Below are 21,441 nucleotides of genomic sequence, written 5' to 3' on the forward strand. Positions count from 1 at the left end.
AAGTCTGTAACCCACACAGAGACAGAACAGGAACATGACTTATGCTGACAAGTCTTCCATCATATGTTCTCACAGTCTAATTCCTTACAATTGTAATTAGAAATGACTGAAGTGATTTTCAAAAACTGTTATGATCTGAAGATTTTAAGGCATTTTGATCTTGAGCAAGACTCCGAGGGAACACAGTGCAGAAGACTGGGTAAACCACTTTTGTAGTGCTGAAACCACACTGGCTTGCTAATTCCCTGTGGCATTGGGAACTACATCCAGCTATCTTCAATCTGATAATACTTGGAAACTCCAGTGTAATCACACATTGAGGATCAAAGCTACAATGCAAGTGCAACAACATTACCCATTTAACAAGTTTCTTACTTCTACTGTATTCAAATATCTCTAGATAAATTAGGATGAACAATGTCTATGCTACCCATTCATCACTCTGCATGCAACTCCTAATGCTGTGCTATATTCTCGTTGGCTTGCATTCAGCAAGAAACACAGATTAAAAAAAACATCAGTGTTTTGATCAGTGTTGAAAAACTAAACGGACAGGGAGAGAGACATTCTTTCTTCAAGCTTCTTGGAGAATATTACAAATCAATAGAGGAAAAGGCCGTTTTAAATCACAATGGCTATATCAAAAGAATGCTTGACTTTGTCCTTCATTTAATTAGCAACGATCAGAATATGTAGGTTTGCAATATTTTCATCAGGCAGTCATATCAGAGAAAAAGCCTGAGTTCCATTGGTGTCCTAAAAGTATCTTGAAAGAAAACCGGTTGTTGATTGACACTGGTTCATAAAACAGCTATCGCAGAAGCATTTTCAACATGAGTTGGCTGCAGAATTCCTTCAGTACAAGTCTCTGTGGCAACAAAATGACTACATTGTTTTACAGGACAATTTTGGTTTTCTTCTCACTATCCCTTAAAAATATACAGAGTGAACAAAAAGCTCAAAAACACAGACTGGTCCCATTGTAGCTTAGTATCTTGCACACTTATCTACATAACTTCTGTGACAAAATTCTTATGCACTAGATATCCTTCATGTCACATGCAGCACATAAACGTGCACCATTAATAGCCCAGGGTTGCTCAGCAATTTAAATAATTGATAAGATTTCAGTTATAAAAAGGAAACATTTTCAGTTCTAATACCAAATTTGTTTATTCACCTGATAAAAACGCATGATGATTTTGAAACATTGAGATGTCAACAAATACTAGGATATTTCCACTTTAGTTTAAGCCTAAGAGCTGGCATTCTCAACTTTTGTTATACATGTTTGGGCTAAAAAAAGAAACATGACCTTCTCCACCATTAAACCCAAGTGTAAAAATGACTGCTGTATTCCAGTCCTCCATTTATTTCTGTCTAAATATATAAAAGCCATGTTTCTCTGTCTGCCCTCCCCCAAACCACTTCACTAAGCTGACATCACACACACCTCAATGGTGACCTATGCCATTCAAAGGACAGCAACAGAGAGGAAAGAGGGGAAGGAAATAAGAGATGAAGAAGAGGGACTCTGTGTCATTTTACTCATGAGAACAACAATACTGAAGTTTTGTGAAAGATAAAAAGTGAAATCATTCTACTTTTCACTCTATTTATGAAACAGAAGGTGCTTCTTGCCCACAAAAGGAGAATGTTACCATCTGCTAATGGCAAGAGACAAGGCAGATGATATAATTTCTCACACTTGAATCTGGTCACAGAAGGAGCAGGGAAGCAAGCAGGGCTGCAAGATGACCACTCTGGGGTTGACAGTGAAAAAGCAATAAACCCTAATTAAGAGATCCCTACTTTAGGTATTAATTTAGATGGAACATATGGGCCAAAAGGTGTTACTATCCAACATTAAACAGTGTTAAACAAGGTTCAGGGTGTGGTATACAGAGACCTGAGCCTTTTTAGTACTATGGCAAATGCATCATTAAACATCTTTTTAAGCTTTTATTAATGATAAAGGAAAAAAGGAAAAAAAGGAAAAATGTTTGAAATGTAAAGTATTAAGTAGGAGTTTTATTCATTTTAATAACATCCCTTGTTCCCTCTCCTTTTAGCTGGAGAGAGTTTTCAGAAGGAAAACGTCGTTGCTTGACAGTCTCTCAGATAGTATCGAAGTCGGTAATAACTGGAAGTTTCAAATATCAGGTCATTTGATTAGCTGAACATTTCTAGATGTGCTTATTTAGTCCTACATTAAATTGTAAGATGTGTGACTAGAGATCAGAGACTAAACATACTGTTTTTCAACTCAGCAGCATGTGTATCTGGTAACTGTACTTTTAAAAGCACTAAGTACTTACCTGCATCAAATCTTTGCATTAGATTTTTGTATGAAATCACTAACGTGTCCTAGCCCCTGTAATTATATCAGGCATATATACTTAAAACTCTCATCAGCCAATCAGATTCCTCCTACAAAGCAAATCATGCAGTCTTTGCAACCCACAGAAGTTCTGTATATTGAGGGTCTACAGCAGGGGTTGGCAACGTTCGGCACGCGGCTCGCCAGGGTAAGCACCCTGGTGGTCCCGGGCCAATGGCGAACCGCGGCCAGTGGGGGCTGCGATCAGCCGAACCTGCTGCGTCAGCAGGTAAATAAAACTGGCCCGGCCCACCAGGGTGCTTACCCTGGCGAGCCGCGTGCCGAACGTTGCCGACCCCGGTCTACAGGGTCAGGTGTTTAAAAATGTTTTCCTTTTTCAATTTTTTGCTACTATATGTTCAAAAACAAGTAAAAATATCCAAACATTCTGCCTATCACCCGCTGGAAATGATGGATCAGGCCTTTAGCCATTTTATAGGGTTACCATACGTCCGGATTTTCCCGGACATGTCCTTCTTTTTGGTCCTCAAATCCCCATCCGGGGGGAAATTCCAAAAAGCCAGACATGTCCGGGAAAATAGGGAGAGGTCGTGGGGCTTGGATCCGGGCTGGAGCTGCTGGGGCCAGGGCCAGAGCTGCTCGGCCACCAGCCGGCACTGCTCACCTGGGGCTGGGGCCGGTGCTGGTGCCCCGGTGCCCGATCCAAGCTGGAGTCGCCAGGGCCGGAGCCGTTCGGCTGGGGCTGGTGCCCGTGCCCCAGGGCCCGAGCCGAGCTGGAGCCTCCGGGGCCAGAGCCAAGGACCAGCGCGCTCGGTCAGAACCAGGGCCGGTGCCCCAGGGCCCGAGCCGAGCCAGGCCAGAGCCGCTCGGCCGGGGCCGGTGCCCCGGGGCCCGAGCTGAGCTGGAGCTGGAGCCGCAGCCGCCGGGACCGGGGCGGGCCGGAGCCGGTGCCCCAGGGCCCGAGCCGAGCTGGGCCGGAGCCGCTGGGGCCAGAGCAGCTCGGCCGGGGGGCTGGACTGGGCCGCGCCTCCTTGCGCACACCCCGGCCCAGCCCCAGCCTATTTGCTGCCTGCCTGTTTCAGGCTTCCCGCGAACATTTGATTTGCGGGAAGCAGGGGAGGGAGGAGCAGGGGGCGGAGCGTTCAGGGGAGGGGGCGGAGTTGGGGCGGGGACTTTGGGAAAGGGGTGGAGTCGGGGCAGGGAAGGGGCGGAGTTGGGGCAGGGCCCCTTGGAGTGTCCTCTTTTTGTTATTTTAAAATATGGTAACCCTACATTTTATTACTACACATGAGTTCGCATCTACACACACACACACACACACACACACACACACTTATATGAAAAGATGTGGATTCATGCACACACACACAATGCTTTACAAATCAGCCAGTCACAAAATCCAGTCTGTGGAGATATATAGGTACCTTATAATGTCTTTCATTCAAACTCATACTAAATGTTTGTTTATTTTAAAGCCTTCAGCAAAGATAATATACTTAGCTACTAACAATTTTACAGTAGCAAAATAAAAGACATCTCCTAATTGGAGTTGCAGCTAGCAAGGGATGTGAAGGGTAACAAGAAGAGTTTCCACAGGCGGTCAGGGAAAGTGTGGGACCCTTACTGAATGGGGGAGGCAACCTAGTGACAGAGGATGTGGAAAAAGCTAATGTACTCAATGCTTTTTTTGCTTCTGTCTTCACGAACAAGGCCAGCTCCCAGACTACTGCACTGGGCAGCACAGCATGGGAGAAGGTGACCAGCCCTCTGTGGAGAAATAAGTGGTTCAGGACTATTTAGAAAAGCTGGACGAGCACAAGTCCATGGGGCCAGATGCACTGCATCCGAGGGTGCTAAAGGAGTTGGTGAATGTGACTGCAGAGCCACTGGCCATTATCTTTGAAAACTTGTGGCGATAAGGGGAGGTCCCAGATGATTGGAAAAAGGCTAATGTAGTGCCCATCTTTAAAAAAGGGAAGAAGGAGAATCTGGGGAACTACAGACCGGTCAGCCTCACCTCAGTCCCTGGAAAAATCATGGAGCAGATCCTCAAGGAATCCATTTTGAAGCATTTGAAGGTGAGGAAGGTGATCAGGAACGGTCAACATGGATTCACTAAGGGCAAATCATGCCTGACCAACCTGATTGCCTTCTACGATGAGATAACTGGCTCTGTGGATATGGGGAAAGCAGTGGACGTGATATACCTTGACTTTAGCAAAGCTTTTGATACAGTCTCCCACAGTATTCTTGCCAGCAAGTTAAAGAAGTATGGATTGGATGAATGGACTCTAAGGTGGATAGAAAGCTGGCTAGATCGTTGGGCTCAATGGGTAGTGATCAACGGCTCGATGTCTAGTTGGCAGCCGGTATCAAGCGGAGTACCCCAGGGGTCGGTCCTGGGGCCAGTTTTGTTCAACATCTTCATTAATGATCTGGATGATGGGATGGATTGCACCCTCAGCACGTTCGCGGATGACACTAAGCTGGGGGTATAGGTAGATACGCTGGAGGGTAGGGATAGTGTCCAGAGTGACCTAGACAAATTGGAGGATTGGCCAAAAGAAATCTGATGAGGTTCAACAAGGACAAGTGCAGAATCCTGCACTTAGGATGGGAGAATCCCACGCACTGCTACAGGCTGGGCACTAACTGGCTAAGTGGCAGTTCTGCAGAAAAGGACCTGTGGATTACAATGGACGAGAAGTTGGATATGAGTCAACAGTGTGCCCTTGTTGTCAAGAAGACTAACAGAATATTGGGTTACATTAGTAGGAGCATTGCCAGCAGATCGAGGAAAGTCATTATTCCATTCGGCACAGGTGAATCCACATCTGTAGTATTACATGCAGTTTTGAGCGCCCCACTACAGAAAGGATGTGGACAAATTTGAGAGAGTCCAGCAAAGGGCAACAAAAATGATTAGGGGGCTGGAGCACATGACTTATGAGGAGAGGCTGAGGGAACTGAGCTTATTTAGTCTGCAGAAGAGTGAGGAGGGATTTGATAGCAGCCTTCAACTACCTGAAGGAGGGGTTCCAAAGAGGATGGAGCTGGGCTGTTCTCAGTGGTGGCAGATGACACAACAAGGAGCAATGGTCTCAAGTTGCAGTGGGGAAGATCTAGTTGGATATTAGGAAAAACTATTTCACTAGGAGGGTGGTGAAGCACTGGAATGGGTTACCTAGGGAGGTGGTGGAATCTGCATCGTTAGAGGTTTTTAAGGCCCGGCTTGACAAAGCCCTGGCTGATTTAGTTGGGGTTAGTCCTGCTTTGAGCAAGGGGTTGGACTAGATGACCTCCTGAGGTTTCTTCCAACCCTAATCTTCTAAGATTCTATGCTTTGGGGGAAATAGTTGCCACCTAAAATAAGCCTTGATAACAAAAGAGCACCCTGTATATTTTTGATGACAAATTCTAAACTAAGCTAAAGCATTATATCCCACACAAAAGGCCTCCATCGTCAGATGACTGATACTTCAATGGCTGTACAGTAGTTAATTTTGCAACATTCAAAGTTAAGAAATAAACGGAAAACAAAAACAAAAAAATCTTTTTTGGCAAAAAAGTGGATTTTAGCATTTAATATCCACCTTAAAAGAAAAGATCCATAAAACTATTGGTTATTTTCCTGTTCATCCATTTAATTTGAAAGCAACTGTTAAATGGACATTTTCACTTAAATTTACAATAGGAAAGATAAATTTAGCTAATAATGAGTTAAAATAATTGTGATTCAATAAGTTACTGATTTTGCTTTTAGTTTTTTTGTACATATAAAAAAACCCAGAAATACATCTTTAAATCTTCTGTGCATATTGAGCCTGCAGCTACAATGTAACTCTTCTGTTAGGAGGGGTGAAATAGTCTCCAGATGAAAGTAGATTCGGAAAATTTTTTAGAGCCCAGGGGTTCATTTTTAATGAGCCGTTACTTTAAGTACTGCATAAAAAATACAAGAAATTGATAGTCCATTTAGCCTGCACTATACCTAATGCAAAAGTCATTAAGATGCATTATTCTTAATGTTCATCATATGATCAGTAAGTGTACAACTCTTTTTAAAAATGTCAAGCATGCCCACAACTCCATGTGATTTAAAAAAAAAAAAAAAAACACAATCTAAACAAAAAACAAAAAACCCCACCACCTCCACATAATACAGGAATATATTATGATCATTGAAGTTTATTTTTAAATACTTCAACACAAGCAGAATAATGGACAAAATTACAGGAAAATTGAAAACCATGAAAAACATTCCCCATTTGTTACAATATACCTACATAGGATAGCATGGCTTTCATTTCTTCATCACTTCTAACAGTAATCCGATCACCGTCCTCATCTTCATCTGATAAAAAAGTATTACATTCATTAAGTGAAAAGCCATTTACAGTTTTTAATAAATCAATTATGCCTGTTTACTCTACCTGAACAACAGAACTTCTACAAACAAATGAAAATAAACTGAACGAGCAAGCCAATTATATAAAAAACCCAGACCCTTGAAATGACTGTTGACATCATCATCGTCTGGGGCCTAGACATGTGATGTGGAAGAAACAAGTGAGGAAAACAAGACCAAGTAGCTGAAGGACTTGAGACGCAAGAGCACAAAAGGAGGACAGCAGATCATTCTCTAACCGCATATACCAAAGTAATCCCAAATGCACATAAACAGAGGCTATAATTACATTTTAAGAGCGGGGACAAGAACAAAGCACTCGAAACTTTGCTCTCTCAATTTACAATGCTAGCAGAACCTCCCTGTGGAATTCCAGTCTATGCACAGTATATTACTCCTTATGCAAATCCATTAAGTCATTCTGGTGACACTGTAAACTCAGAGTGAAGATTGAGTGGTTTCTTAATGGGTCTAGGTCTCCCAAGATGGAATTAAGTTTATTCAGTTTTGTTGAAAGAGAGAACATAATATCAAAAACCTGATCTGTTTTCTTACCGCTGCCTTCTTATTCTAAACTCTTCTGTCTTTACATGAATTCTTTCCTGTCTCATGCTCATCTGCCCCCTGTCATGCTTCTTCCTCCTGATACCTGTCAGGAAGCACAGGTTTCTACCATCCCTAATAACAGTAGCTTTACCTTTAAAAAAAATTAAACCAGCACATGATCATTCGTTTGTATGTCCATATATACACACACGTCAATTTAGACTAGTGCCAAACTTAGTGTGCACGCACGTTTGTGCACAGTACAACTGTGGGAGAAGAGAGTGAGTGGTTCACGAATAGTGCAATGTAATCACACCTTTGTAATAAGAGCTAAGGTACAGACATGCATACGCACAGTGCTGCATACCTTGTGACATAAGGAAAGATGCTGCTGTAGATTTGGAGGCAGAGGAAGGAACAAGAAGATTCAGAAAGGCTTATGTAAAGCGAGGGATTTTAAAATATATACATTTTAAATTAGGATCTAACATTGGAATAAGTTTTCCAAAGGCATAAGGCAGGATTCGATCTCCATTAACAATTGTGAGGTACTCGGATACTCTTGTGATGCAAGACGCACAAGTAATCAGATAAATTGATCAGAACCCCACTCTCAATCTGTAGCAAAATACAATTTTTTACTGATTTACCTTTTTATTGATTTGTTTCTCATTTTGCCCGCCACGATTTAACATTCCTCTTTCTTTCTGAAGTTTGTACAATTAGGATACAATATTCCTTTAACATTTATGTTTCCCCAGATTTGGAAATTGGATTTTCCTTTTACTACATCTACAGTATGACTCAGGGGTGTGATTCCCCTGCTCATATTTATTTGAGGCAGTACAAGCATAAATAGCAGTATAAATAGTATAGCTGCAGTATTATGGGTGGTGGCAGCAGAGGTCCGGCTAAGCTCTGCTGAGTACATACAAACCCACTGGTTTCAGGTGGATTTATATCATGGGGATGCTGCTATTTATACTCATGCTAGCTCAGTGAGCGCTAGCAAACATATGCGGACATGAGCAAGGGAATTATACACCTAGCTCATAGCATAGATAGAGCCTCAGACACAGTGATCTTTCTAAACTGCTTTCCATAAGACATTTAAATTTTAAGCTCAAAAATGAGGCAGTGTTAAAGGTATGTATATTTGAAGGCTGGGGGGGGGGGGGGGAAATCAACCACACATGTGTTTTGGGCTGGGATTTTCAAAGAGACCTAGGCACCCAATTCTCATTGGAAGCTGATGGGAGATGGGTGTCTGACTCGCTTAAGTCCCTTTTTAAAAAAAAAAATCACAGCCTTTGCACAAAATATCACACAAAATGTGTGAATATTTCCCTGGATGAAAATTAACCTCTACTCATAATTACACACATTAGTTCAGCAACAGACCTAAATTAGTTGGGCAAAGGAATGTGTTCATTCTTTTTTGAAAATCTAGCAGAAAACTCCAAAGCAATAAAGAAAAAGAGCAAAAAGAGCTCAGAGGGGAAGAAGTAACAGTGTAGTAGTACGTAACTGAATATACTTAGAGAGCTAGAGTTTATAAATCTACCAGAGCAGAATCACAAGACACTGGAAAGATGGCTTTGAATGGAGACGTGGCTGGCACAGTTACCTTCTGTAATAGTCTTGAGGATGCATGGAGATTTAACTGGTAAGTTGCCAGGCTGCTAACAATGCTCTTTAGAGTTACCAACCTGTATCGAGTCAAGAACGATGAAAAGATTTGGAAGAGTTAGTGAGTTGAAACTGAATGTTTCCTTGCCTGAAAGCATATAAGAGACAGAAAAGGGAGTAGAGGTTTGCAAAACTACAACTTGGCTGAAAACAAAGTTGTTCTAGCATGAGAATCAGAAACACTGAAGAAAGCTGTCAGAGTAATGACTGCAATGAAAGCACTGTAAGCAGAGAGGGGATCAAAAGTAAAAGTAGATGACCAAAAACTATATTTAAAAGACAGAGGAAGACCACAGTTGTTAAACAAGTCAGGCTTAAGAGGAAAAAAAAAACAAAAACTGACCCTAGAAACATCCAAGTGTGTGTAGCTGATGAACTCTCACAGCCCACTGGAAAAACATCCTCAGATCTCCAGGGTCATACAGGATTAGATTCAGATGATATGAAAATAGCTCCAGAGTACTCAGAACTGTGAAAACTCCTCACGGTTGCATGAAGAATACAGGAAAGAGACAAACGTACTGATGGAAGACAGAAGATATTAAAAGAAAGCAAGTCTAAAACAATCAGGGCAATTTTTTCTTCATCAGAGAATATATTTCTCATGTTAAATGAGGAGATTCTTTTGCCATCCTACCAAAAAATATAACTGGGTATAGCCCCCAAACTGGCTATAGATGATGCACTGATTCAGAGAGAAGAATTCCAAGCTTGTCTACTTGCCTAGAGCACAACAGTATGATTTTCCAGCACATTAGGGAAGCAAAAGTAGAACCAAAAAGCCTATGTACTGGCTGGATTTTGCTAATGTCACTTAAAATGGAGGAAAAAATCCTAGCAAGATACCAAATAGAGTGCAGCAGATGGTAAACAAATATTATGAAGCAATCTTCGCAAAATCTGCAGTGTGTCACAAATACCCAAAATGGCAGCGTTTGGAGAAAAGGACCATAACAGGCCATATGTTGTTAGTCATTTTATTTGTAGCGACGTGTAATACAATGATGAAATCCACAGAAAGGTCCAATGATAGAAGTAGCACAGCCCCAGGTAGAGGCTGCACTGAAGGACACACTGTCGATAACAATAACTAAACGAACAGTAGAGGAGACGATACTAGCTGGCAACTATCGGTGTCTGGAAAGTAATCAAGCAGGTGAGAATGACATTGATGCCTGTAAAATCTAGGCATTTGATATGGATAGAGTAACCAGGAAATCAAGCATCAAGATACATAACATATTTTAGATGCCAGTTAAATGGCAGGGGAAATAGTTTTGTGCAGATGTAAATGACAGACTAGAGACATGAACTGAAAGCACAGCAGCAGATGTGTATTTCCAGGAAAGTTCTGCACATGGTACCATTACTATGGGCTACTGCTCTGATTGCAGGGACTCTCACTGGTGCATGAAGTTCAAACAAAGCTAATGTGTGAGATGGGAAATAGGTAACAAAAAGCAACAAATCATAAAAGAAATGGTAAGGTCTGGAGCCTGGTTTTGCTCAGGTCCCTCTAACAAGTCCTAGGTTTTACAATGGGGAAGGGTACATGTCCCAGACTCGGGGGAAATGGATGTTTACAAACACTGTTCTTATCCACAGGATATGTTTTTTAGTCGAAAACAAACATGCGGACGTAAAAGCAACAAAAGCACTCGAAGGCTCACAAAACAATTATTTCCTTTAATTTTCTATGCCCGTGATTATCCCTCAAGCATAACACCACCAAGTACTCTGCGCCTTACCTTCTATCATATATACTCTCTCACTTCCAGCATCAATATACAGCATGCAGATTCACAAACCAGATGCAACATCCCATGGCTCTTTTTGTAGACCCACCTTTACCAGGGCAAACCTTTTGCAGAAAATTGGTGGAACCTTTCCTCTAGCACAGACTCGTGGCACCCATAATAATTAAAATACTAGAAAGGAGCAGTAGAAAGCCTCTCCACTCTTAAATAGACTACTGATCTTATTGCCTGAGGCAGAGGAGTTTGACTGCCCTTCACAAATGATTCTTCTTGAAAACAATGCCATAGGAGCCAAAAAAGATCAAAAGAGTGCAGAGTTACAAAAAGAAAAAGAAAATAAGCAAGTCGGTATCGGTCCCAAATCTGCATCAATGGAGTAAATGAGCACTTTGTTACAGACTTCAATTACAGTAGGATCTTGGCCTATTTATAGAACCCTGTGAACTTTTTATTTTTTTGCCTTTTTTTTTGGAATTTCTTATTACGTTTTATCCATTAAAAATGTTTTTACTGCTTTTTATTACATTTACATTAATAAAATACCTCAAATGACCCCATATAAAAAAAACATGTCTAAACCATGTAAAAAAAACCAGTTTATTTAGACTACACCATTTTATTAAGCATTATTGCATGGCATTAAAAGGTTTTAGGAATTAAAAGCAAGCATAGAACAGTACCCCTTAAATATTCCCTATGCCCTCTTCACCCCCCACGTCTCAGCCTCCCCATTAGTTCAAAGGACCCTTTCCCCCTCCTTTACATATTCCACCAACCCTACTGAAACCAAGGCCCTTGGGGAGGGTGGCAGGTCCTGTCCCCAGAGGATGGGAGGCCCTAGGGGGGATGTTGCAGAGCAAGTTGCCCTGCATGCACCCTGCAGTGGCAGCGCCTGTCCTGTGGGGCTGAGCCCAGCTCTGCGCTCCAGGTGTTGTGACCTGGAGCACGGGATCATAGTACTGCTCAGGTTTGGCCCAGCCATCCCTCCATCATCATAACAAAGAAAAGAAAAAAGACGAATGTAGATAAGTTAGCCAACATCTTTAACTTGTAGAGGAAGGAAGGAAAATAAATGACTTGGCATCTCATGAGCATCCTTCTAATGGAAGAAATTGCTACCTCCTCCCACGGAGCATTCCTTGTTCTTTAGGGCAGTGAAAACGTAGACTCCAGCCCTCCCATTATCACAGAAATCTATTTAAAACAAAACCAAATCTTTCCCTGTTATTGGGGAGGCGTGTGGCCCTCAACACCTGTGCTACAACTGTCAAATCCAGCCTTATGAACATGGGATATCATCTTCCTAGATCCAAAGAAACAACTGATCTCAAGGTAATAGAGGCAGTCACCCCACCACAACAATACATGCACTGTACCCGTCTGTCATGTTATGACACTTATCTTCACCTGTGAAAAAAGAGACCATCTCCTTATACAAGAGCATAAGTAGGATAAGATCTCAACAATCCTCCTTCTTCTCCTGCCTCATAAACCTACTGCGGATGTAGTATGCAGAAAAGTCCTTTCCCAGTAGAAACCAAGGGTTCATCCTCCATAATATGGTCAGTCTCCACTGAATTAAAAAGGAAAGGTCCCAAATCTAGTAGCGCCGGGGTTTCAATGCAGCAGTTGCTATGCGCCCATGCCTGGTATTATTCTACACTTTGTAGCATATTTCTTTTAAAAGCTGCACTTTGCAGTTCTTTTGTTTTTTAAAGTGAGAATTAAATTTTCAAATTACAATCATAGATCTACAGGTACTTTATACTTTTCATTTAATTCAAGCCATATAATTGCAGTGAGGAGTCAGAGCATGATAAGGTCACGTTGGTAATTAAAGCTATATTGTAGAGATATGCTCACTCAAGATGTAATTAAATAATAAAATATTACTTAGCTCAGTATCATCATTAAACTTGCATTAATGTATAAATATTTAACTGTAACATATAATGAACATAAACATTATTTATTTAAAAAATGACAACTGCATAATGTGAGCAGAGGAGCCCATACCAGACATACTGCAGACAGAAGTTAAATAAGCTGTACTTACATTCAAATGCTGTCGTCGTTGCATCAGGCAAAACCTGTCCAATGACATCCTAAACAATGACATAGGACAGAATAAGCCATATTTCTAACTAGAAGGGCTCAAGACATTTCAGAGTACATTAAACTTAACTGTTCCTCTATTACAGAGAAGGGACTTTAAACCCCTCTCCCCCAAACTTTTAACGTACGATTCAAAGCAGTTTCAATCAGTCTCTCACTTCCTCCTCCCTATGCCCCCTAAAGGGAAGAATAGTATTCCATTTTGCTTTTTCTTGCAATGTAAAGAGTTTATTTTGTCCTTAGGGTATGAAAAATGCATGTGGAACTCTTCCAGGCAAGTCGTATAAACGGAGGTTTATAAATCATTTCTGTACTTGAGAAGGCGTGCGCTGTCTTTCTACCCCAAACCATCCCGACTGTTGGGGAGAGAGTGGTCCATTATTTTATAACTTGCTCAGCTTCTGTTTTCTGGCCCTTCTCCCCCACCATAAGTAGCTTTTGTGCCTACCTCTGCAGCCCACATGGATCTGAACAAGGGTGCTGGAATAACTTTTATAATGGGGGTGCTGAGAGCCACTGAACCAAACTGTACACCCTGTATATGATGGAAACCACTTGAAGTCAGGGGGTGCAACAGCACCCCCAGCACCAGCATCTATAAATCTGAACAGCAGAAGGGACAATGACTAAAATCTTGTTGATTTCACTCTGTTACTGCACAGGAAAGCTTTGAAGGATAGGGATGCACTAGAGACGCCTGAGGCAGGCTCACCAAAAAGCTCTGGTTTACATTTGGAAGATTCTCTCTGCAACCATATGAGCTATAAAATTTTTAGTATTATTATTTTATTTTAATTGAAGTTTAAATCCTGCATAAATACATGAGTGGATTCATAGTTGGTCTGAAATAAGAAAAATACCCTGGTTATCCAGTAAGAAATGAAGCCAAAGTATCAAAGAAGCGTAAATATTTCTCATCTACACACTGGGCAGCGTGTTTTATTTTTTTTGCCTTTGCCTGAACTACTTCCACAACAATGATCTTCTGAGGACAGGCTCAAACTGTATATACCAGAAGGCCCAGAAATGTAGAATTTCTGTGTTTGTTACACATTTCTGTCCCAAATGGTGCATTTTTATGTCTAATATTTTAAACACATTTTCTATGCTATAACTTCTTTTTAAGATCAAAAACTGCAAGAATGTTTTTACCCTGGGTATACCAAAGTTACTCAAAATTCAGTGGAAGATCAATTCATGCAGGTTTTCTAGTCTACATTGTGTCATCCGCCAACAGTGAGTTTGCAATATGTCATGTGGGGTATGGCATAAATGCATAGCATGATCTTTCCTTCCTGCGGTCTCATTTCTCATGTCATGCAAGCTTTTCACTGACAATGTCACAAACTGGTCAGGAATAAATAAACAAAGCTATTTATTGCAAATAAATAGTATGCTTGGAGTGCTCAGCATCTCACATTATTGGACCCTCAGTGATCACTGTCCCATTATTTTTCTTTTTCCTGATGTATAGGAACCCTTACACTCTAACATTTTGGAGCTCTCTCACTGACCCAAATTCACGATATCCTAACTTTCAGCAGGCTACCATAAGTGATGTTAGAATGGAGAATCCCCACAACTCACAAACGATAAAATCCTATAAATCTTTCAGACAAATGTTCAAGCAAATCAGTGTATAGAACAACTGGTGTTTTATCCAACAAAACATAAGGCCATTAACTACGAAGAGAAAAGTCAGATAGTGGTAGACTAAACAAGAAATCTGTCAAAACTGTTCTGTGGAGAACTGTAAAACAATTTGTATCTGTAGGAAAGAAAACTGAACGTTTAAAACCTATTGCTTGTAGCAGGGTTTGCCTGGCTGTTAGATACCAGCGGCCTTATTCTCCTCACACTTAAACCAGCTTTTACACCAGTGTAATTCTATGGAATTCACATCAGTGTAAGTGAGAGAAGTATAAGACCCACTCCTCCAGGTGTTCCGACTCCATGGTGATGGGACAGCATGTGAATCTAGACAGATTAATGAAAAAAATCAGTGCACTGTAATCCACTTAGTAGTGAAAAATCTTTAAATAAATCTGTTTACAGATAACTTCAAAGTCTGCAAAACTGATATACACAGAAAATCACTTGAAGTGGTGTTCCAAATAGTAGCACTTAGGTCCCAATTCAGCAAGGTGCTTAAGTAGGAGTCTAATTTTAAACATGTGAGTAGTCCCAATTCTGTGGGACTACTTAGTGCTGAAAGATAGGTAAATATTTAAGTACCTTTCTGAATTAAGGCCTTAATGATTATTTAATTTTTTTTAAACAAACATATCTGTACCATTCAGCTAATTATCAGTTCTCTTCCAAGATGCAATTCTTAAGAAGGAATATAACAACAAATATTAACAGGGGCGTAGATTAGTGTGTAGAACAGCACACTAGGCATTAGGACTCAGATTTTTAAAGATATTAAGGTGTTGCTGCACTCAGCATTGCAATGCCAAACTGATTTAGGAGCTTAAATCTCATTTGCAAAAAGGGATTTAGGTACTAAGGAGACAGCTTTGGATTTCAAAGAGTAAAGATGTTAAATTTAGGAAAAAATCACTTTATTTCAAAAAATAAAGATCCTGCAGCATCCTGTGTTAAATAACCTGACATTCTGTGTTCTGATTTGTGTTTCTACAAATTTTTAACCTCCTTAGGGTATGAACCTAGTCTCAATCTGTTTTGTATCATACCCAGCATATTCACAATGCACATTAAATTAATAGTTTTCTGATTTTCAGAGATGCTGCGCATCTGCGGCTCCTATAAATGTTATTGTTATTACTATTCAAGGTGTCCACCTGACCACTTAATTTCAGCTCATTAAGGGCTTGTCTACACACACAAGTTGTACCACTTTAATAATACCGGTCTAGCTAAAGCGATATAACCTCCATAGTGCGAACATAATTATACTGTTATAAAAGTGCTTACATAACTTATTCCAATACAAGAAGGTGAATAAGTGATACAGGTAAAAGGCATTTTTATCCTTGTAAAACTGTATCCGTTCTAGGGCTTTTTCTGGTATAAATATTTTGGTTAAAAAAAAAATCATACCCCTAAAAGGACAGTTATATCTGTGTTGACTAATATATGCCAACTAGCATATAAATATATATAATTAATAATATGTATTGTCTGCACCATCTATATATATGAGTATGCATTAAGCACCGATACTAGTAAGCACAAATACTGTAACAGTGACATAGCCTAAAACTTATGCTAAGTTTCCCATAGCACCTTGCATTTGCTGAAGTAAGCATTTGTCACAAGCAGACAGGAAACTTGTCAAAATCAAGATACATTTGTTCTATGTCTTAGTACAAGCCAGTGAAGTACCTTCACAGACCAGTACCTGAAATAGTAGTATCCAAAACAAAAATAAGAAAGGAACAGAACAAGAAGTTAGGGACCTGGAACAAACCGATAGGCTGGATTTTAGCGACATGTAAAGAAATGTATAACTTGTAAAATCATATAAATAATACCAGCTGAAATGTGTAACTTGGGGAGCACACCTTCTGCGTAAGGTGAATGTAACACCGCTGCACAGAAATGCTCTTCGGAACTGGTATCATATAGAATCTTTTTCCTGTACCATATTAATAAACCTGACAGACACTGATTATTTGGACTCTTGAGTATTTTTCATAATGAAATAACAAACCAAAGTGTGATCAAGCAATTGATTATACAATTTATCAACAATCAGTGAAACTTCCAAGTGTCAGGGCCTCAGAAAGCCCTGCCCTGGAAAATACCTATCCCTCCCCACTTAGCTTCAACAGTCTGTCTGTTTACAAACTGGTTTAAGTTACAATAATTTGACTGAAGAGACATTTAAAGTTACTGTAAATATTGTTGGATGTAGTGTTGTTGTAGCCATGTCAGTCCCAGGATATTAGAGAGACAAAGGGGGTGTGATACTATAAATATTGTCTAATTAATCAGTGTTTCCATCTGTCACATCCCATGTGTCCTGAGTAAGGCAGCTTCCAGATCAATGTTCCTCCAACTGAGACCTAAAATCACTTTACATTAATAAAGAATCTTTTAGCTACTGCACCCAACTTCATCATCCTAATTTTCCTACGGTCAGTCAGGGGAAGGATAGAGAATCTGCATCCACAGTGCAATCCTGCTTTCTGATGCTAAGGGACATTTATGCTTTACTGCAGTGGGTTTCAACCTTATTTCATTTGCAGACCCCTAAAAAATTTCAAATGGTGATGTGGACCCCTTTGGAAATCTTAGCCATAGTTTGCGGACCCCCAGCGGTCGTGGACCACAGGTTAAAAACCACTGCTTTAGAGCCCTGGAGGAAGAGAAGGGCATAAACAACTCCGGGATGCCACTCCAAGCTGACAAGTTTCAGAGTAACAGCCGTGTTAGTCTGTATCCGCAAAAAGAAGAACAGGAGTACTTGTGGCACCTTAGAGACTAACAAATTTATTAGAGCATAAGCTTTCGTGGACTACAGCCCGAAGAAGTGGGCTGTAGTCCACGAAAGCTTATGCTCTAATAAATTTGTTAGTCTCTAAGGTGCCACAAGTACTCCTGTTCTTCTTTTTACTCCAAGCTGAGTATCAGAGGGGTAGCCGTGTTAGTCTGAATCTGTAAAAAGCAACAGAGGGTCCTGTGGCACCTTTAAGACTAACAGAAGTATTGGGAGCATAAGCTTTCGTGGGTAAGAACCTCACTTCTTTAGATGCAAGAAGTGAGGTTCTTACCCACGAAAGCTTATGCTCCCAATACTTCTGTTAGTCTTAAAGGTGCCACAGGACCCTCTGTTGCTTACTCCAAGCTGAGCATTCCCATGAGAGGAGAGACAGGAGGTAACTTTGGAACCTGGCCTAGGCACCCCAGGAGGGCTTGGGGAGAAGCTGGGGACCCCCGGGGGGAGGGCTTGAGAAGGGGAAGAAGCCGGGTACCCCAGGGGGAGGGAGAGAAGGAGGGGGGAGAGAAGCCGGGCACACCGAGGGGAAGGGGGGGGAGAGGAAGAAGCTGGGCACCCCAAGGGAGTAGGGGAAGGGAAGCCAGGCACCCTGGGGGAGAGGGAGGGAAGCCGGGCACCCTGAGGGGAGGAAGAAGCCGGGCACCCCGGGGGGTGGGGGGTGGGAGGGGAAAGGGAAGCCGGGCACCCCGGGGTGAGGGGGAGAGGGAGGGAAGCCGGGCACCCGAAGGGGGCGGACTCACCAGCACGTCCCTGAAGAGCAGCTGCGGCGCGGGGTGGACGGTCCAGTCCACGGCGCCGCCGTCCGGGATGGTGATGCGGATGACGAGCGGCGGGCTCTCCATGGCGCGGGGCGGGCCGCAGCCGGGTACGAGCATCCCCCCGCGGCGCCTCACATGCTGGGGGCCCGCACCCGGCCCGGGAGCGCCACTCGCCGGGGTCGATGCGCCGCGGCCGGAGCTGCTGCCGCCGCCTCCAGTCCCCGAGCGGCGGCCCGGCCTGCCCCGGAACCAAACCGCGGGAGCCGGAAAAGCGGGGAGGCGGCGCCAGGCTGGGGAGGGGCGGCCCCGAGCCCCCTCCCCACTGCGCCCCTCGCCCAGAGCCCCCTCCCCACTGCGCCCCCTCAGCCCCGAGCCCCCTCCCCACTGCGCCCCCACAGCTCGGGGGCGGCCCAGAGCCCCCTCCCCACTGCGCCCCCACAGCTCGGGGGCGGCCCAGAGCCCCCTCCCCACTGCGCCCCCACAGCCCAGAGCCCCCTCCCCACTGCGCCCCCACAGCTCGGGGGCGGCCCCGAGCCCCCTCCCCACTGCGCCCCCTCAGCCCCGAGCCCCCTCCCCACTGCGCCCCTAGCCCAGAGCCCCCTCCCCACTGCGCTCCCTCAGCCCCGAGCCCCCTCCCCACTGCGCTCCCTCAGCCCCGAGCCCCCTCCCCACTGCGCCCCCACAGCTCAGGGGCGGCCCAGAGCCCCCTCCCCACTGCGCTCCCTCAGCCCCTAGGCGGCCCAGAGCCCCCTCCCCACTGCGCCCCTCGCCCCGGGGGCGGCCCAGAGCTCCCTTCCCCTCCCCCCACTCCATCCCCTCAGCCTGGGGGCAGCCCAGAGCCCCTTCCCCTCCTCCCCACTGCGCCCCCTTGGCCCCAGGGCGGCCAGACCCGGACCCCCTCCCCCTCTAGTGCACCTCTCTGCCCAGGGGCTGCTAGACCCGGCATCTTCTCCGCCTGTGCCCCAGGGACACCCCGCACCCCAGGGCTCCTCCTCAGCCCCTGAGTCCCGCATCCCCTTTCCCGCACCCCAATGGCTCCCCTTCAGATCCTGATTCTCCTTCCCCTGTACCCCATAGACATCCTGTTGGACCCCAAGGGCTGCCCCGACCCTGAGTCCCCGCCTCACCTCGAGACCCACCCTGCCCCACATGGTCCCATTCCCCCAGGTCCAGCACCCCAAACACAGACATTGCTGCACTGTTGTCTTTTGTCTGGTGGCTTCCTCCTTCACAGCCCCACATGTGAGTCCTTGATGTTTGCCCTCACTAGTTCAGAGTTTAGTTAGAACATTCCCAAAGGTTTTCTTGTCCCCAGTATTGCCAAACTCAAATGGTCAAGGGTCACGCATCAGCCCCCAAAATCATGAGATATTTGTAAAAAGGTGTATGGGTGGTTAACCCATCTGCTTTTTAAACTCCCCATGCCCATCCACAGAGTTTGTGTGACAATTACAATGTTGTCAACTCTTACACATTTATAGTGAGTAAGGCAATTTTTTGCTCCCTGCTGCCTGAACACTCACTAGTATAAATACATAGTAAGAGACAGATATAATCTAGAACAAAGCACACTAGTGAATTTGTGACATAGGAACTGGGACTCCACTACGGTGACCAGATATCCCGGTTTTATAGGGACAGTCCTGATTTTTGGGTCTTTTTCTTATATAAGCTCCTATTACCCCTCACCCCCATCCCGATTTTTCACATTTGCTGTCTGATCACCCTAGACTCCACTCACTTATCTCATATAGGAGCGATCTTCCATGAGTTAGGAACAATTATTAATTCCTGATGAGCTGAGCTCAGGATTCAAACCGGTAACCTGCAAGTAAAAGGCAAGATAGCTCATCAGCAATAACCTGAGGCATCTAGTCAGCACAACATCTAACATTACATCTTGGAGGGTGAAACTTGCTTTGTGGAAAGATAAATTTATTAAATCAAGTTCTGACCATTTTGAAGCTTACATAGGCAAGATCATCCGCTCTTTGCATGCACCGGCATATTTTCCCACAAACACTTCAGACTCAATCACGTTCTCAGGATATGTCTACACTGCAAAAAAAAGTGTGTTCCTAACTCAAATTAGCTAATCTGCATTAGCCAAGTTGGAGTAAAATAGCAATGAATGAAGATGCAACAATTTGGCTTTTAATTGATATTAGAACTTGGAGTTAAAACTTATAGTTAGCCTGGGGTTGTACTCGAGCTGCAAACCTGAGTTAAAAACCGAGTTGCTATGTCTTCACTGCTATTTTAACCCAAGTTGGCTAATGCAGGTTATCTAAACCAAGTTAAGGACATACCTTTTTTTCAGTGTAGACATACTCTTAGTCTGCCACCTCCTGTTTTAAGAGGGGCAGACTTTATAAAAATACAAGAGTAAAAACTTATTAACGAAATATAAATACGTTTTGCAGTATAAAATCATTTCAACAATTACCTCAGTGTACATAAGCTTTTATACATATGTATTTTTTACCCCCTCATAAATTATCAACAGGATTGGATCCCACAACCTTGAAACTTCACTTACAGGAGCAACTGGTACAGAGGAAAGCATGCTGTTATCCTCTGTGAGGAGACATACCACCCACATTGCCAGTGAGTTACAACACAACTATTTGTGACACATTACTACTCTGGATATGAGATTTTGGGTTTCCCCTCTTGGCTGCAGGAGCAGATCATGGATCTAGAAGTTAAAGGCAGCATAGCCAAATATAACAATGCCCCTATTTGAGTAGTCTTTGGGGAATGAATCTGGGATCTCTGCAAAAAACATGAACCTCAAGCACTTGAGCTCAAAGAATCAGATCTCTTAATATGGAAGGTAGGAGCAGCAACAGTCATAAGACTGCAGTTGCATAAAGCTGCAATGTCCTTCCTTTTCTACAGACAATAACAAAACCCAATCACCAGTCATCACACATCACACTCAACTATACCAAAAAAAATCTTATGCACAACACATCTCTGCTTATTTCTCATTGGATTGATGATAATAAGCCTGTCCACCCTGCAGAACCATGAGCACAACCCTCCCTCATTGATTTCGGTGGGAGCTGTGCATGAAGAACAACTGTATGTTGTCCTCTATAACCTGGTTACACCCGTTAATATTAGTTATTCATTACAAGTGACAAGCTGGACACTTTGACTTACATGTTCAGTAAAAATAATGATGCCAACTATATTCAATTTAATTCCTAAAACAGTCTCCCTCTTAGGGTGACCAGATAGCGAGTGTGAAAAATTGGAATGGGGGTGGGAGATAATAGGCACCTTTATAAAACAAATCCCAGAATATCGGGACTGTCCCTATAAAATCAGGACATCTGGTCACCATACTCCAGCTC

At 43.1% G+C, this 21,441-nt stretch overlaps 1 protein-coding gene across 7 annotated transcripts in view; it reads right to left on the bottom strand.

Annotated features, from left to right (window-relative positions):
• MAP2K5 (mitogen-activated protein kinase kinase 5) overlaps positions 1-18,350 on the bottom strand; it is a 186,708-nt gene extending 168,358 nt beyond the window's left edge. For 3 of the 7 annotated variants that reach the window (XM_054041147.1, XM_054041146.1, XM_054041148.1), the window contains exons 1-3: positions 18,062-18,350; positions 12,798-12,846; positions 6,628-6,695 (exon numbers count right to left, since the gene is read on the bottom strand). In XM_054041147.1, the coding sequence (XP_053897122.1) occupies positions 6,628-6,695; positions 12,798-12,846; positions 18,062-18,196 (252 nt within the window). In that variant the 5' untranslated portion in view covers positions 18,197-18,350. Of the gene's footprint in view, positions 1-6,627; positions 6,696-12,797; positions 12,847-18,061 lie in introns of those variants that run through there. The other 4 variants (XM_054041150.1, XM_054041149.1, XM_054041145.1 and 1 more) reach the window with 3 other exon arrangements.
• Between the last annotated feature and the right edge of the window lie 3,091 nt (positions 18,351-21,441).

Source organism: Malaclemys terrapin, chromosome 10 (assembly GCF_027887155.1).
Source record: "Malaclemys terrapin pileata isolate rMalTer1 chromosome 10, rMalTer1.hap1, whole genome shotgun sequence".
NCBI classification, from domain to species: Eukaryota; Metazoa; Chordata; order Testudines; family Emydidae; genus Malaclemys; species Malaclemys terrapin.